At 41.4% G+C, this 18044-nt stretch overlaps 1 protein-coding gene across 5 annotated transcripts in view; it reads right to left on the bottom strand.

Moving 5' to 3' along the window:
* VWA3B (von Willebrand factor A domain containing 3B) overlaps nt 1-14355 on the bottom strand; it is a 76971-nt gene extending 62616 nt beyond the window's left edge. For 3 of the 5 annotated variants that reach the window (XM_071430871.1, XM_071430868.1, XM_071430872.1), the window contains exons 1-6: nt 14063-14355; nt 11581-11677; nt 9718-9939; nt 8046-8140; nt 5472-5722; nt 3090-3249 (exon numbers count right to left, since the gene is read on the bottom strand). In XM_071430871.1, the coding sequence (XP_071286972.1) occupies nt 3090-3249; nt 5472-5722; nt 8046-8140; nt 9718-9939; nt 11581-11620 (768 nt within the window). In that variant the 5' untranslated portion in view covers nt 11621-11677; nt 14063-14355. Of the gene's footprint in view, nt 1-3089; nt 3250-5471; nt 5723-8045; nt 8141-9717; nt 9940-11580; nt 11678-12980; nt 13044-14062 lie in introns of all 5 variants that reach the window. The other 2 variants (XM_071430869.1, XM_071430870.1) reach the window with 2 other exon arrangements.
* Nucleotides 14356-18044: the final 3689 nt, after the last annotated feature.

Below are 18044 nucleotides of genomic sequence, written 5' to 3'. Positions count from 1 at the left end.
AAGAAATTCTTCACTATGACGGTGTAAGGCACCAGGAGCAACGGTCCAGAGAAGTTAGGAATGCCCCATCCCAGGAAGTGTTCAAGGACAGGTTAAAGGGGGCTTTGAGCTACCTGGTCTAGTGAAAGTCCACACCCATGGCAGGGGTGTGGGAACTAAACAGTGTTTAAGGTCCCTTCTAAGCCAAACCATTCTGTGACTCTATGATTCTATGGATATGAATATTCTATATTCTATGAATATGAATCCCAGGATATGCACCACAAAAGACAACTATTTGAGTTTGGGATGGAACTGAGGAAATGTCTCTGCACTCACATAATTTTATGTAGTAAAGCAATGTAGTATGCAAATTCAACATCACCTACAAGTGTGCTCATACATTTCCATTATTGCCTTGGATACTGATTTGTATTCCAGCTCCCCGAATAGTTTCTGCATTTCAAGTGTCCTCCCTCATGGACCTTTTGGCACCTTCCTCAACACTGGAAGATGTCTCTCCCAAGTAGCAACCCAATTTCAGGCTGGATCAGGCAAACTAACGAAGCAGCACCTTGCCATCGTGAACTTCTCTTGGATCTTGCAGAGGAGCCAGACTCTCCATGCGGAAGGCAGGAGCCATAGTTACAGATTCCACTTATTTGGGAGCAAGCAGGACCAGGTGTCCTAGCATCACTGATAATTCTAGATAAATACTAAAGAGATAATGAATGTATTTTATTAAAGTACAAGATTAACAAAATACTTACTACCTTTAGAAAAATGTAGCCAGAAACAAAAAGAATGAACTCTTGCACCTATCTGTCTTTTAGTTCAGTTTTACAAAGTTCCCTGTCTGCCTCCTCCAGCTAAAAAGCTATCTGAGCCTGCACAAAGGTCTCCCAGATGAGACCCAGTCCTTGGACAACACCATGTTCCTACTGCTTTTGTTGAAGAGGCTCCTGGCCCAGAGGTATGCATGCACATTTGCACCACCATTTTCCCCGGTGTTCCTTCAGATTCACATCTTCTCTCCCTCCCTCTAAGACTGCCATTAATTCATAAACTTGATATTCAACAAGAATAGAAATTTTCACACTTTCTTCAAGGGATTCTCTGCCTGCCTCTGCAACTTTCAAAATGCTGACATTTATTGGGCATAGCTGAAAAAAATCAACCCCTCACTAGAAAATTTTAAAAAATTATGAACCACAGATTATGAACCACTCTACTTAACCACAAACCCAGCAATGACATACCACAAAGGAAATGTTCCTCATAGGCTAGTGGGGAAACGTTAAAACCTTTCAAGTAAGTCCTTCATATTTGGAAAATTGTAATTTATACATTTAAACAAGCAAACAAACTTCATGTAAGAACAGAAAGGAGAGCAACATGAACAGTTCTTCAGAGTCTTGTTCTGGGTGGCGAGGTGTTTTGGATAAATGATCCATACTTCATGGAGTGGCACTTGTACAGAACTGGAGGCAGTTGGGGCAGGTAGAGCTCAAAGGATTGCAACATTACAGCAGACTGATCTTGAGCTTGGGATTTACAGGTCATAAGGAAAGGAAATCTAAAGAATCACCACATATAGAAAGAAAAGACCAGCTGAAGAAATGACAAGAAGAGCCATGTCTAGGAAAAAAAAAAAAAAATTGTTTTGGAACAACATCTGTGGATGAAGCCAGTTCTTAGGAATTAGTTATTCATGACTGCTCAGTAAGTAGACAAGTTTTCTCTAGGATTGGATGGGGTATCCCCCATCTGCACTACACTGAACATTGCTCTTAAGTGAACTTTCAGCTATGAATGATAATGACTCTGTTTAGGAGCAATTGAAATTTGTTTTATGTTGAGCACCTGCCACAATTGACTCCCCCAGATTGCCTATTGGCCCACCAATATCTGGAAAAATAATGATACATGTTTCATTGTCTGACAGGTTTTAATTTCTGTTTATTCAAACAGAGACCCACCAGGTCCAACAAGACTTTTTTCATCCAGACAATGCTGAAATCTAAGTACAATACTTTAGTTATTCATCAGGAAATCAGTATTAATACTGCAAATTGAAAATGCTAATAAAATTTATGAAGGTGGCATAAAAAAGCATTCATAAAAAAATCTCACTGGTAAACAATTTGTTCTTTACTCAGTTCCTTTTTAATATTAGTTTCCAAACATCAAGGCTCATCTGGATGATAATCTAGCAGCATAAGGAACCAGAAGGTAACTCAAGCAAAATTTACCTTCTCCCTCAATGTTCCAGAAAGAGATTTACATGAGTTAGGATTTGATCTGTGCACAGGGATGGATGTTAACAGCAATGAAAGCCAATGACTCTACTCCACAGACAGTAGGCCAAATTTTCCATTAAATTCAGGTGTTAGAGAACTGAAAGAATATATATTTTAAGGAAATGTCATAAAATATCTCTTTAAAAACACAAATTTTAAGTTACTAGCTGAGATGATGGCATATATGTTTCATTTCTTGTTACTCTATTTTAATGAATAAAGTAATAGGGCACTTTTAAAAATGAACAGCATTTAATTGCAGGAATAACTGTGCATGCTTTGTCTCTGTCTTGGAAGAAAGTCTAGTTATCACCCCGCTGATGAAAAAGGATTTGTGTAGCCCTATCATAAGCTAATATTTCCATAAATCTCTGTACTCACTATTTTGAATTTTAAATATAATTTTTCATGAGCAAGTTGGATGCTAAACAAAATAAAAATGGTTTCCCTGCCTTCAATAATGTTGATACTAGAAATTTTCTCATAAACCTGAAGCCCTGAAAAACTTATATGGCAAAGAAAGTGGAAAGGAAGATACTTTCTCTTTCCCTTAATGATTGAATGTTATTTATTCTGGGTACTCTAGAAAAGAAAATAAACAAGTTTCTGCATTCAAAATACAGTACATTTACATAAAAAGACAATCATTAAGCATAGTATGGAGCTACAATTGAGGGGAAAAAAAATCCTTTCCAAATGCTGACATGAATATTTATCTTTGCAGCATTGATCAGGGCAAATCGCAGCAGCCAGCCTAGCACTGAACACTCTTGGATTTACTTGGGCTTCTGAAAAGATGCATGAGCTTACCGCTTCATCAGCCATGGCTTCCAGCAGAGCTTCAGCAGAGCTGCTGTGGCTGACAGCTGTCATATGCTCCAGCTTCCAGAGCCATCTAACTGCAGACTTTACAGCATGCTCAGTCACAGGAGTGCATTTCTGCTGCCACTTCGTAAGATCCTGAGCAGCTCTGAAAATGAGATTAACTATAAATCAGAAAGAGTGAGAATCATGCCAGCAGAACAAGAGAATGGAGCTCTGCTATTGTTACAATTCTTTTATATTCTTAAATAAGAATTACAGTATACCACAGATACTAAATCTAGACTTGCAATAAAGGAAGCAGAGAAAAAATGAAACCATTAGACAAATACTGTAATTTTACAAGGTGTTTTTTTTGACACAACTGTTTCCAAAGTAGGATCAGAGGAGATAAAATCTTTTTTAAAAGAGTTCCTGATTCATAACTCTTCTTATCATAAAAACTCAATCAGGTTTTTAAAGTATGGGCATGAGAAAGAAAAGTGTATTCCACAGGGCATGAAAAAGAAATGTGTATTCCACAGGTCTTGTTCCACAACTTGCTCCACGATCTTGGTGTCAGAGCACTTTTTTTGGTAGTACAGCTGATCTTTACCTAGCCACCAAAAATAAAATTTATGATGCTAGGCTTTTTGGTATTTTAATTGACAAAAGACTGTAGTCTTAATGGAAGAAGTACAAAGCCAATCAGCACTTTTGCCTCTGCACTTGTACATAAAAAGGCAGAAAGGAACTATAAAACCAACTGGTTCCAGTATCTGTGATATTCCATCAAGAACTATTTTGAAGAGTTTCCTGCAAATCTAAAAGGCAAATATATTACCCAAGATTCTTTTAAAGTAGTAATTTATATGCTATATTGTCTTTTGTTTCCATCCTACAAAGACAAAAAAAATTGATGAACATAATTATTGTTTCAATTTTGACTTGGCTTTGCAGTTCATTTTTAAAGAAAAAGTTCTCTGTTCTCAAAAACTATGGAACCTATCTGCTTTGGAAAATATCTACTTTTCCAACAGGTTGCCCTGAGAAGCTGTTGGAATTATCCATCCCTGGAAATGTTCAAAGCCAGGCCGGACTGGGCTTTGAGAAACTGGGTCTAGTGGAAGATGTCCCTACCCATGGCAGGGGGCTTGGAACTAGATGGTCTATTATGTCCCTTCCAACCCAAACCTTTCTGGGATTTTGTTATTCTCTTTTTCAAATCTCAGTAGTATCACAATCTAGAGAATTAAGATAGGGCACCTGAATCAAACCTGTGCCTGGGTAAAATAACATTAAGAATCACCATGTAACTGCAAGTTAACATTGTGGAGCCAATTTTAAAATTATATTACCTAATTTGTGCATCATTTTTTTCCACTCTTCAATCCAAACCCAAGCTTACACATTCAAACTCTCATGCATGTATGAGAATTTTTGCAGGTAGGTAAAATATGAATAGCTGCTTCTATTCTTCTAACTAAATGCAAATTAATTTATTCCTCTTAGGGAACAAGCGCTTGGAAATCTTCCTTTGTTATGGAAATCTACTATTGTTTCCGAGTGCTGCGACTGATTTCTGTGACCATGGAAATCTACAGAAACACAAATGGCTATGCCTGTGCCTATGGCACTGGGAGGAGTGCACATTTAGCTGCAAGGCAGAAACCTGTAATGTCTAAAGACACAAGAATGCAATAGGTGGTCAGATAGAACCTCACTGTTTCACTAATACTGCAACATCTGAAGGGCATTACTGCTGTTGCAAATCCTTCTGATTTTGTAGATGTGCCAATATTTGTGTTGTTACCCTTTATCTGTTCTTCAGGGTAACAGCAGCCTTCTGTTACACAGAAGTGGCAAGTTCAACATGGCTATAGGTGAAAATTGGTGGGAAATCTACAGATATTATCATGACATGAACCATGACAATTTCCAGTATACAAAGTCCCTTATCCAAACATGTATAACATGCAACTCCTTTTTATTCTCCAGCAATGGGCTGACTTGGACTTCTTTGTCCAGCCTGGGGAAACCTGATTGTGGCCTTTCAGTACTTGAAGGGACTTAAAAGAAAAATGGGGACAGTCTATTAATAGGGCCTATAGCAATATGACAAGGGGTGATGGTTTTAAACTAAAAGAATCTATAATCAGACTAGACAAAATGAAGAATTTTTTTACAATGAGGGTACTCAAACACATGAGCAGGTTGCCCAGAGAGGTGGGAGATGCCTCATCCTTGGAAACATTCAAGGTGCAGATGTGGCTTTGAGCAACTTGGTGTAGTGGAAGGTGTCCCTGCCCATTTGAAGGGGTGTTGGATGAGATCACCTTTAAAAGTGCCTTCCAACCCAAACCATTCTTGATTCTGATTCTTTCTGCTTACCGAATGAGGTTGAATCTGGAAATTTGTATCACCTGTTCCACAAGCACCATAGAAAGTGCATCCCGACACAGATCAAATTCAGTTGGAGCTGCAGTGCCAAAATCCAATACAATGACAATGCACTGTTCTTGAATCACTCCAAATATCTGCCGGCTCTCACTGGTTAACCATTCCATTCGCTGCTTATAGAGCTCAATAGCTCCAATTAGACAATCCACAAAATGAAGAATCAGTTCTTTTTTGGCTGTCAGCTTTATTCAAATAAGGGAGAGAAGGAAATTGAACATCAAAACAAATAATACAAATGCAGCCCCAAGCTTAGCACAGCTGCATAGCTAGTTTGTAAGTGTCAGATATGCCAGCTAAGGTAGCAGTAAAAACAACCCATTTTTCCTCCACTGTTTCAAGAGCAAATACTTGACAAATGCATCTAAGCTATAAAGAAAAGGCATTGCATTTTGTCCTAATTGCTTTTCATAATCTTTTTATGTGAGCATGGGACAGTGCCAGTGGGTTGTCTGACTTGTCTGTCTCAAAACTGGAGCAATTAGAATGAGCTGAACACAGGCTAGGATGTAGAAAGGGCTGCAGAGCAGATGGGTGAACAAACAAGGACACAGAAACTTTGTACCTTCTCAGACTAGAACTTTGACTGGCTTTTAAAAAAAAATTTGCAGCAATACAAGGCAGCATACGGTTTGGTTCTAGGGCACTTCAATCTCCACCTTGTCTTTAGCATTTGAAAGGAAAACGTAAAAAGTTTCTTATTTGTACTATTATTCAACTAACAATGCCCAGCATTACAGATTAACTATTTGTGGGTAGGTGCTTAGGCAAATTTAGTTCAACTAACTGCAATCAACAACTAAAACTTCCCATATCTTTTCAGTAAAGTCAAGTCTAGATTCAGTATTAAAATTAAAACCAGCACATCCTCCCTATGAATAAGTGTATACACATTCACCATAGCCTGTGAGTCTAAAAATGCACCACAGATTTCCCCAATATCTCTGGCCCATGTGAGCTGATTTACTTGTTGCCTTCTACCTCTAACTTCCTTTCCAGGACTAAGTAAAAAACCTCAGAAATACAAATGTTTTTAAATAAGAACATTTCTCAGGGAGAAGATATTTTGTGTGTCAGTCTGCACATTTCTCCCTCTCATTTGTATTTTTCTGTGTTCTTTAATATCAACTCAGGCCCTGTAATGTGCCTCCCAGATACAGAGTCTCAGGCACTCTGCCAAAGGAATGTCGGCCTGGGAAGGAGCACTTAGAAATCCAGTTTCCTCCTATGACAGTCAGATTCATACAAAGTTTATTGCACTACACCAACCAAACTCCATCTTAAAATAAAGCAGTTTTTTTAGAATATTCCCTCATGTGTAGTAAGCAAGTGCAGATTTCCATTTCTCTGAGAGCCAGGAAACTTCTGAGTGTCCTTCCTAATTTTATTCATTCAGTTCATACCCATTTATTTTTGGACTAGCAAGCCTTTTAGCAGAGAAAACTACAGCTTCTCCCTATCCCTGTAATTTGCCTTTCTGTAGCATTCAAGGGCAATAATATTACCCTTCTTCTGTCTTCTTTCAGGCTTATATTTCAGCATCAACAAAGCCCTCTCATAAGATCATCACTCCACTGCAGTTCATCCTAACAGCTCTTCTCAGAACCTACTGTTTTAAATGGCTTCCTCTAAGCCTGTACTAACTGTATACAATATGTACTCAACATCCTAAAGGAGATCTGACCAGAGTGTATATAGTAGCAAAAATGTCTTTCCTGCTGCTCACATGTCCTAAGATTAAAAGACATTATGTAGGTATTTCATACTGAATTAATGGGACTAAAATGAGGGGAAAAGGCTCCCTGATATGGTTCTTTACCCATTTTTAAGCATTGTGACATCAGAAGTGACTCTAATCATCAGAAAAAATGACAAGCCATTTGCTTTTGTAAAATCTTTTATAAATTAACTCTCTCCCTTCCACACTCACAGGCACATCTCTTCAATCAGAATCCATTCTCTTAACAATGGGGTTGCCAGCAGCTGTTGCTAAGACATTCCTTAGAACATGAGCCTGGGCAGAGATCCAGCTAGCTGTCTCTGTAGAATAGACTGAGCCTTTTGTGACCTGCTGGCACTAAGCAAAGCACTGCTTTGCATTGGCAACGACAGTGCATTATGTCTTCTTATTTCAGTGTCCCCATTTGTTTTATTGATTACGATTTTATTTTTTTAACTGGTTCTGAGCATCTTCTCTTGAAGGGTTCCCTTTTTCAAGACAGGGTAGATGTTGCTTAGAAACTGCAATCATGTCTGAAGAAGATTTACTGCAATGCTGCACCAAGGCAAGAGACTAAGACTTAGAAAGGAAAAAAGATATCTAATTTTTCTACCACTGACAGTTATCACAAACAGATTGACAAAACAGAAAAAAAATTATCAAAAGATAAAGTTCTCACAAAGAATAAAAGTATTTTTTGTCATAGGAAAGCATTTTAGTCTCATCATTCTGCTACAGTGATAACTTCAAAGTGCATAGGGAAGGTACCACAAGCCAGCCACACTTACATTATACACGCTGCCATCTTGTGCTCTCTTGTACTGAGGAAACAGACCATCTGCATATCGAGAAGCCACAGGTTTCCCCAAGGTGGTCACATAATCTACAGTAAAATTTACAAAATATCAAGTTGCTAATCTTCAGAACTACTTCAAACAGGTATTTTTCAGGCTGATGTGTATGTCATCCATGTGTGAGGCACTTGCATCAGTATTGAGCTCTTGACATTAAGGAACTTGAGAGAAATTCTAATTCTGTTTTTGTTTTATTTTCTGATTATATCTATGATGGGGCCCTGAGGCTTTCAACCTCTGGCTGCATCTCCTGCTGTCCTTGGCTGCATTCCCTGGCTGGACCCTAGACTTGGTTAATTACCTCGCCCTGCTGCAGGACTGTATCCTGTTCAGTGAGGGCACTGCCTGGGCTGCAGTCCCTTTTGGCTCCTGGCTCATTTTCCTCCCATAGAGCAGCACTGCTTTTGCTGCTTCCTCCCAGTTTAGTCAGAAGTGAGGAGAAAACTCACATCTAACTACTTATAGGCCAGAAAGCTACACAGGACTTTAATTATTGTGAGGTTTGGGCAATCTCACAACAGGACTTGCAAATATTTGTCTGTCAAACCAAATACAAAATCTGGTACAGATAATGCTGTTCTCTTACACAATTTAATGGGTGCAGAAGTGAGTGCATCTAAGGAAAAGGGTGCACTCTGCACTTTCAGTAGCTAGAAATCTTCTCCAGGATCTCCACTGATAGGAAAACATTAGGGGTGGGAATAGTTAACGTCATAAAGCAGTTATCTGTACACCATGCTGCCCTGCCAAGCTAGTACATTCTGCTCCTAACACTGTAACAACTTTAACCCTGCTTATAACAGCTTCTTCTTCATCTGCAGCATACAAGATATCAGGAATTGCACTGGTGATCTTTGAATGCCCCATGGACACAAGCCAGCCAAAACCTTAAATTATGCAACCTAGAACTATGGCAATACATTACAATTCCTACTTCTCAGGCAGCAAGCTGTTCAAAGAAAAGAATATATTACCATGCTCTGCAAAGCACCATTATGGCAGTGGTTAATAATTATTAGCAAACTCTTCCCCTCCAGCTGTCAGATAACTGCAAAGGAACATTTCTCTATAGTCTGACTTTGCATGAAAAGCAGACTGAATTCTAATTAAATTTAACTTTTTCCTTAAAGCTGGATACCCAGAAATAATATCCTATTCCCAAGCACGTTTACTAACCCTGATGATCAATAGTAGATCACAGATTATGGCATGGCATACATTATGTTTGCCATCTGAAAGAAGACAGAAATCTTATTGTGTGTTATTTGCAAGAAAAAGATTAACAGTCCCAACAGCACCAGCTATTTCTGAGTGACAGCTATATTGGTGAGGATGTGAACTGCAGCCTAGGGTAAAGAAACAGTACAGTTGGGTAAGGAAAGCCTTTCTCAGATCCTAAATCCCTCTCATATCAAAAGGAGAAGGAGTTTCTCAGTTCTATGAACTGGCAATGTCGGCAACTGTAGATACAGCTTCCATTTCTGCCATTATCATAAGAGACAATGTGAAAATCTCCACTGCATACATTGGGGTGCAGAATGAGAGTGACTCTCTAGACTGTTCAAAGTTGAGGGATTTATTATCCTATTATTGATTTGTCTTATACCTTTCCTGTGCTGGAATCCAATCTGGGACAAAATCTGGGACAGGGACAATTTGTTTCTTTTGAGACCATAACGCTGAAGCCATTTAGAAGAAGAAACAAGGGACTGTACATCTGTTCTCCACTGACCAACTGCCAGTCTCTTTTTCTTCTCTTTTGATATCTTCTTGTGGACCTTGTGGGAATCTTTAGGATCTTGTCTGTGCTTTGAATCAAAGGCAATTGCTGTAAAGAGAAATGAGGGAAACACTACATTTATATTTTAACCAAACAATTTCAAAACCAAATGAGATTAATTTCTCTTTTCTTTACCTATATTCCATGGTACTGTATATATGCATAGCTTACCTCTTGTTTTCTTTTTTTAATACTGAATAATGTCCTTAATCTGGAAAGCTGCTCTCAGCCCTACTCATCCACTTGCTGTTACATCTTTCTATTCATCCATATATATTCACTTTCAATTTATTAAAGTAAATGTCTCTTGTATGTTGAAATTCAAGCCCTGAAATATAAGTCCAGTTTGCCAAATAGCACTTCTTCCAACTCCTAAGACATCTCTCCTAAGTCTTGGAAATCAGGACATATAATAGGCATTCAAAGATTGTCAGACCATCACTACATACAAATTAGAAGCATTATGCAATAAACAAGTATTTCCTAAAAATTTTATGTTGAACTCTTCCCATAAGCAATAGCATTGTCCCCAGAAGAACCTGACTTTATTGCAAGGCTGGTGAAATTCCCTCCGGTCAAATCACTTGCCTCAAGTTTAAATGATGGTTCTGTCAGTTTCTGCTCTGGGCTGTGATGGATCATGTGCATGCACACGAAATCATCGACATGAAGGTCCAGGTTCCTTTTAACTTCTACAGGACATGGAACACACCTGAGCATGGCAGTATGGTTTGCTAGGCTAGCTCTACTTGCATTTGGCAGCAGCAGCAGCTCAGACCCCAGAGTGCTGAGGCAGAAATGGAAGCAATGACAAACAATAATGCCTCTGTTCTTCAGCACAGAGGTTCCAGGAAGACTTTGGTATTTCCTGTTCATTCCCAAAATACTCTGCATGAGCTAAGCTGGCTGTAATTGATCAAATGCCCTTGCTGTATCTGTGTTTACTTTCTGTGGACTTTGGAAATTTCTGTACATTTTCCCCAGTACCAACATCATCTGGTGTGTCCAGTTCTCCATTGCCCATATACCATAAACTGCCTGTAATTGTACTGCATATATTGAACTGGCCCAAAATACAAAGAAAGGCACCTCTGTCTCTATTGCCTCCAAAATAACCTTCAGCCTTGTATAGAATATGATCAGAACTCCCTGCTAAATTCAAGTAGTATAACAACCAACCTGGTTCCAAAGGTTCATAAGACAGACAGCTCCACATTTAACACTACATAAAGGAAATAAGACTCTTATCTTCAGAAATCATCCTTCAGTGACAGAGGGCTTCTATAAAGTGTAGACTGGCATGAGTTCTTTCACAGCCATCAGTCCTACAAGCAGGACACTGGGTGGGCATGCCTGAAGAGGCTGGCATTTTACCAGCCCTCCTTTGCTCTGTGCAGAAGCAGCAGTGACAGATGTTAACTCTAGAGAGCGGCAGGTGTAGGTTTGCAGCTGCTCGAGCTTTGAATACAGTCAGGCATTGTTTATAGTCATTTGAACAATCATTCCCAGTTTCCTTCCCCAAAAATACATAAAAGTCAGCACAGCACCCCATACACAGCCCAGGTGAGTGTGGCACAGCTTCAGAATGGCTTGTATACAGCCAGCATGCACACCACAGTGCTCCAAAGGAAACTGGAAGTTATCTAGGAGAACATGAAATCTATGCAAAAATAGTGATGAAATACTCACAGTCACTCCAGGCAAGTCTCTTAGATGGATTAGCAGTCATGACAGATCTCTTGACTGGCAGCTCCTCTTTGCTTTATTCTGAAACCTTGAGGAATCACTGTTTTAAAAAATTAAAATATTGCCATGCACAGGCCAACATGAACTGGAGACCAGTTCCACATGCCCAGCTAATAATAAACCACAGAAGGATGAGATCAGGGTTTTCAACAAGCAAAAAAATAATGTAAAAATGATAGCTACTCCCCATCTCAAGAAAGGCTGAAGTCAGATCTGACAGGGATCCACAAGCTCAAAAGCAGGAAATCAGGAAATTGGTAATATTGTTTCCCTTCCTTCACCCCAAATCATCATTAAAAAGAGCCAATATGCTAGAAAAATGACTGTGGTGCTTTGGCATGCTGCCAGCCAGTGTATAATATTCTATTATTGCTTTGCAGTATACCTTACCTTTGCTATAATCCAATTCATGACTAAACCTGGGAGTATCTGAGATCCAGTTTTGTTTAGAGATTCATAACTTTACATATAAAACTACAAGATGAGTCACAAAGAAAAGGAATTACGTGTGTGAACTTGGTATAAGGCCCAAGTGTGAATAAGACACAGCAGAGGAACAGAAGACAAAATGTTAGACAAAGCAAGGTAGCATACAGTAGCTGAGTGTATTGCTTTGAGACACCAGTGCTTTGGTTTTTCTTTTAGTAAGCAAGATGAATGAATAAGAGATACTTATGAATCGCAAGCAGGCCAGCTGTTAGCCATTGTCATCAAGCAGTTTTTCCCACAGTAAAGCAAAAACAGGATAAATATTTAACCCGAAGACTTAGCCTTCTCCCTCTTTCTTCATTGCAGAATGGAACATGCTATTTATTCCTCTTATATGGGTTTAAATACCCACGTGGAAACATATAACCCATTTCAGTCTTTGATCTGCTCACGAAGAAAGAGATGAACAGTGAGAAGGGCAGGGAGGACTTAAAGAAAGCAGAACTCTGCATCCTAACACCCCAGGTGTTGTGCAGCACAACCCTTGACAGCCTTGGCATGAGGGCATTAAAAGGAAGCCCTTGCCACAGGGCAGCTGTGGCATACAATGCCAATAGTGAAAGGCCACAGCAAGCCACAAGGCTCATGCCATTTTTCTATCTACAGAAGAAGTATCATAGTACTCTCATGGTAATAGCTAAGACACATTCTAGCATGCATCAGAGAATGAATCCCAGGTGCTGACTCATTTCCAGATGCCCAGAGGTATGGCAACAGATTTTCCCCTGCCTCAGCCTCCAGCACCACCCCCAGCTGCTTGTGAACAACACCTGGACGGTGAAATATTAGCTCTGTATGAAAAGGAGCATTTGAAAACAGATGAAGCAACTTCCAATGGAAACATTGAGTTTTACCTCAAGTCTTGGAAACAGAGAGCTCAAAACCAATGGTAGCGGGGATAACCTTCAGCCCAAGATCTGAATCCAAACAGGTTATTTTCAAAAGGTGAACCAGAGTTCATCTGGGCACCTCCACCCTTTCTGCTCTGGCCAGTGCAAACAAACAGCTAAAGCCATAACCCAGCACTGGCTCCGGGTGTGTAGCATGTGCAGGTAGCAATGTTTGCTGAGGCCATTCCACTGGGCTGTCCCTGACAGGCAGGAATGCCTTGGGAAAGCCCACACACCTTACAGCCCAAGAAGCTGCCCTACACCAGCTGAAGCACCAAAACCCAGAAAAAGGCAGTGCAGGGAGCTGAGGCTGGTGGCTGCCCACTGAGGAAATGGAATCATGGAATCACGAATGGGTCAGGTCAGAAGAGACCACAGTGGGTGATCTGGTCCAATTTTGCCTCAAGCAGGCAGAGCTTTCTGCCAGAGCACATGGCACAGGATTGTGTCCAGGATGTTCTTGAATATCTCCAGAGAGGGAGACTCCACAACCTTTCTGGACAATTTGTTTCAATGCTCAATGACCCCCACAGCGGAGTTCTTCCTCTTATTCAGGTGGAACTTCTTGTGTATCAGTTTCTGCCCTTTGCCTCCTGTCCTAGTGATTAGCACCACTAAGAAGAACGTGGCTCCCTCCTCTTGGCACACACCCCCTCGCCCGCCCCCCTCCCTTTAGATGTTTATAAACTGATGGGGTCCCTTTTCAAACAGGGCTGAGGTGTCACAGCCGAACCACAGGGGGGCCTTGGAAGAGGGGAAGAGCGGGACAAGGGCCAAGGTGAGCCCCGGCCACGTCGCTCACCGGCGCTGCGACCTCGCAGAGGCCACCCGAGGCAACGGGCCGCGTCCCTGTATACACCGCATGGCAACGGGCGGGGAAGGGAAGCCGGGGCCTCCGGGGTGAAGGACCACGGCTCGGCGCCAGCCCTGCGCCAGCACCGGGACCCGGCTGCCGCTGCCCTGCGGCGGGACCAGGGCCGCCGCCTGAGCCGCCTCCTCTCCTCCCCCAGCGCGGTGGCGCCCGCCCGGCCGCCCTGCGCCCTCACCTGCCTCCAGCCGCGGCCTCTCCGCACCGCCGCCTGCCCGGCCGCGCTCGGAGCCGCTGTGAGCCTGGAGACCGCCCGGTTGCTACGGCACGGCCCGGCCTCACCCCCCGCCGCAACCACCGAGCGGCGGGCGGGACGGCGAGAAGGCTGAGCTGCCCGAGGGCCGGCGGGACGGGCACGGGCATGATGGGCACGGGCATGGGCACGGGCATGGGCACGGGCATGGGCATGATGGGCACGGGCGGCTCCGGGGCCACTGTCCCTGACCGTACCACTGTCCCTGCCGCTGTCCTTGCCCCTGCCCCTGCTACTGGCCCTGCCACCGCCCCCACCCTGCCTGTTCCCCTGCCACTGCTGCCGCGCCGAGACCGATGCGGAATAAATTCATCCTCAGCAGGCGCCTGCACAATGCCGTGCATTCATTCCTTGGGGAGCCAGAAATACGCGGGCCAACTTGGAGAGTTACAGAAATCTATATATAGAGCATTCGAGCCTTCTGGTCTCGTTAATTCTTAATTTAGGCTAAGCCGTTGACAATATTTATAACAAGAGCAGCCACGCATGTCCTTTCTTTAAGTCAGAGGAACTGGCTGAGGAGTTGCTGTGCTCACACAATCACAGAATCAGTCAAGTTGGAAGGGACCACAGTGGGACATCTGGTCCAACCTCCTCCAGCAGGGTCAGCGCATTGCAGAGAATTGTGTCCAGATGGTTCTTGAGTATCTCCAGTGAGGGAGACTCCACAACCTTTCAGGACAATCTGTTCCAGTGCTCAGTCACCCCTACAGTAAAGATCTTCCTCATATTCAGGTGGAACTTCCTGTGCATCAGTTTCTACCCCTTCCCTCGTGTCCTGGTGACTGGCACCACAGAGAAGAGCCTGGCTCCTTCCTCTTGGCATCCCCCCTTTAGATAATTGTATGCACTAAGGAGGTCCCCTTTCAGTCATCTCTTTTCAAGGCTGAACAGGCCCAGCTCCTTCATCCTTCTGGAGAAACCGAAATAAAAACTATTCTAAAATATGTGCACCGTAAACCTGAACTTGGTATTAAAAAGCTCCTGTTGACCTAAGATAACCAGAACCCCAGGTGTTTATTTGCAGTATTTGGTCTGTAAATGTTTGTGAGCTCAGTTTCCAGCTGAGAGACAAATAGGGCTGAGATTTGTACTTTACCTGTTTTGCTCTGATTTACTGTGCAATCACAGAGTAATAAAAGATCTGTCACTTTATAGGATCAACGCATCAGCCTTACCTACATATTGATGTTCAGATGGAAACACACACCCACAGGCCATCCAAAGCATTGGCTTCAACTCTCCAGGATTGGTAAACAGAGACAGGCAAGAGAAGTTCCTTATAAGGCATGCGGTTGGGATGGGAACATGACTTTCTGGAGCTCCAGTTTCTCATACCAGGAGTTTGAAGACTAGCCTAGGCATGGCAAATGATTTGGGCTTACACAACTCTTCCCCTGAGGTATAGAAAAGGCATTTATTTCTCAGCTATGAAACAGTTTCCCATCATATCATTAAAAATAGTAGAACTGAATGTTCTCAAGATCCTTTCAGACACCATGACTGCCACAGCACAAACTTCTGTAGAGACTCATATTTTTGGGGGAAGGTTTAAAAAATTTCTCTTGAAAGTGTAAGTGGAATGGATTTGTAAGTGGGTGCCCAAAAATCAAGCTAGTCATTCTCTTGATTTGTTATGCTGCTTCCAGTGAATTTTTTAACCATCACTCAATTATCCTTACTCAGGTAATTTTTTATGCACTATACAGAAAAGCTCCATCCATTGTCATGCATGAATGTCTGTAAATGTAGTAATTACAAGGTTTTTTTTAAAAGTGATCATATGTGCTGAAACTTTCCCTGCATAGAGTGTGCCAGAAACCTTCTCTTGAGGCTTGGCTGCACTAAACAAAACATGTTGCAAGAAAACATTCCTTTAAATGCTTTGAACTGCAGGGCTTATAGAACTGCCTGACAAGCCCAGGGGCAAAGGCTGACAAATGCAAAGCTACTTCTGGCTCCCACAGACTTTGTAATCTACTGGCTGTTGTCTCTTAGGTGAAATTCTTAGGAAAATAAAATGCTGTCTGCATATCTCATAAACATTGTTCATGTGGAAGCCCTGCCTTGGCCATTGCCAGCTCTGTAACTTGTGAAAATGAGGAATGTATTCTCAGATGCTGCCTGCTCAGTGAGGCAAGGCTGAATAATAAAGGAGGTGGGGAATCCAAGTAACTTGGAAGTGGGAATTGACTCCTTGTCCATTGGGATGATAAAATTTAATCTGGAGCCATTCTGTCATCTGACCTTTAGGCTGAATGACAAAGTGATTTTGATGGGTGGAAATGTTATGATGTCATTGTAACATGAGATTGCATGAGCAAGCATGACTTTCTTCTTACTCGAGTACTTCACCTATCTGTAAATATATTTGATCGCTTTTTCTTGGGGATAAAAATCAGAATTCTCAGCATTTTCTCTCTAGTGGTGCTTAGAACAGGTTACTGTTGCCTTGTGTTTTATGATTACTCCTTTTGAACCAAAATAAAGACATAATCCACTCTTCTCCTGTCTTTCATTTATTAAAACCCCCTGACTCTTTAACATAATATCTTATTTCTTTTAGATAACTAAAACCACATTTAACATAAACTTGCAAAATTTCTTTATCCATGAAAAGCAGTGTAGATGATGTGTCTAATCTAACTGCTCATGTATTAAGAGACTTTTTCTCATGGTGCACAGGATCAGTAGGTAAGGATACTCATGGCACTGATGCTTATGGCTATGATAGTACAAAGAATGAAGCTTCACCAGGAAGTTTAATGCTGTCACACATCCTTCCCCAGAGTGTCATGCTTCCTGTTGACTCCCTTTCAGAGAGAAACAGGAATCATTTGCAAGGAGTAAGGAAAAGAACAAAAACAAGCTGGACTGAACCTGGATTAATGCTATCCTTACATATTGTTTACAGTGATTGTCTTAAAAAACCCTGCATGCACCTAAAAACAGTCAATCAGCACAGAATATATAAAGCATAACAATATCATCAAATAAGTAAAATACTTCTTTCAAGTGTATGTGGTTCTGACCTCTCAAGTGCTTCCTAAAAAATTTCTAACAAAAAATTCTTCAGATTATTGAAGAACCAGAGGTAAATCAGCCATAGAAGAACTGCCCCTGTCTAACAAACTATAATAGCTGTAGGACTAAACTGTTAGCCATAGAGTGATAATGAAAAGCTGGGCATCACTTGTGAATGTCTAGTGCCCATGTTTAAAAATCTAGTTTCAGGCCTTGAGGAAAGAGGGTCATGTTTCCAACATAAGCCAGCAACTGGTTGTCCTCACCAGCCCACCCATGTTTTTGAGCTGTGCATGTCTCCTCTACTTAGTCATACACTGCTGCTTCCTGAATCTACCAGTGCAATCTTGAAAGAAGCATAGTTGCTGAATATGCATATACCATTCTTCAGCTTTTAAAAAAAAATCTTCTTTTTACTTTTTATGGACCTATACTTAACTAGAAGCGTTTCCAAACTGAAACTTTTCCATCCCTATGACTTTGTCTTCCAGTCATCACATGTAGTATGGCCAGGTATTAATGGAGGTGATTTTGTCACTGAAGAGGCAATGCTACTTGGAACAATGCATAACAGATCAATCAAAATTTAAAATTAAAAAATAATGAAAAGATTGTAGGACTCCATAACCTTTGTTTTCAAGACAGGCACTGCAAATCAAGGTTTGCCACTCCCTGGTACCCACACAGTGTTTGTGTCTTCTGGAATGGAGGATGAAAGACACAAATACTGCTGATTCCTTATTGCCTTGGGGTGATATTGCCTTACCTAGATCACATGAATTTCTTTCCAGGTTGCCTGCTTGCACAAGCTCAAAAGCATGCTAGCAGGCACCATGCCAGTACTTGAAATACTGTACTGAAAGAAGAATGAGGCATTCAGCTC

This window comes from Agelaius tricolor, unplaced genomic scaffold (assembly GCF_023055355.1).
Source record: "Agelaius tricolor isolate 1412-34295 unplaced genomic scaffold, bAgeTri1.0.p SCAF_7, whole genome shotgun sequence".
Lineage (NCBI taxonomy): Eukaryota > Metazoa > Chordata > Aves > Passeriformes > Icteridae > Agelaius > Agelaius tricolor.
This window is presented reverse-complemented; position numbering and strand designations above follow the sequence as displayed.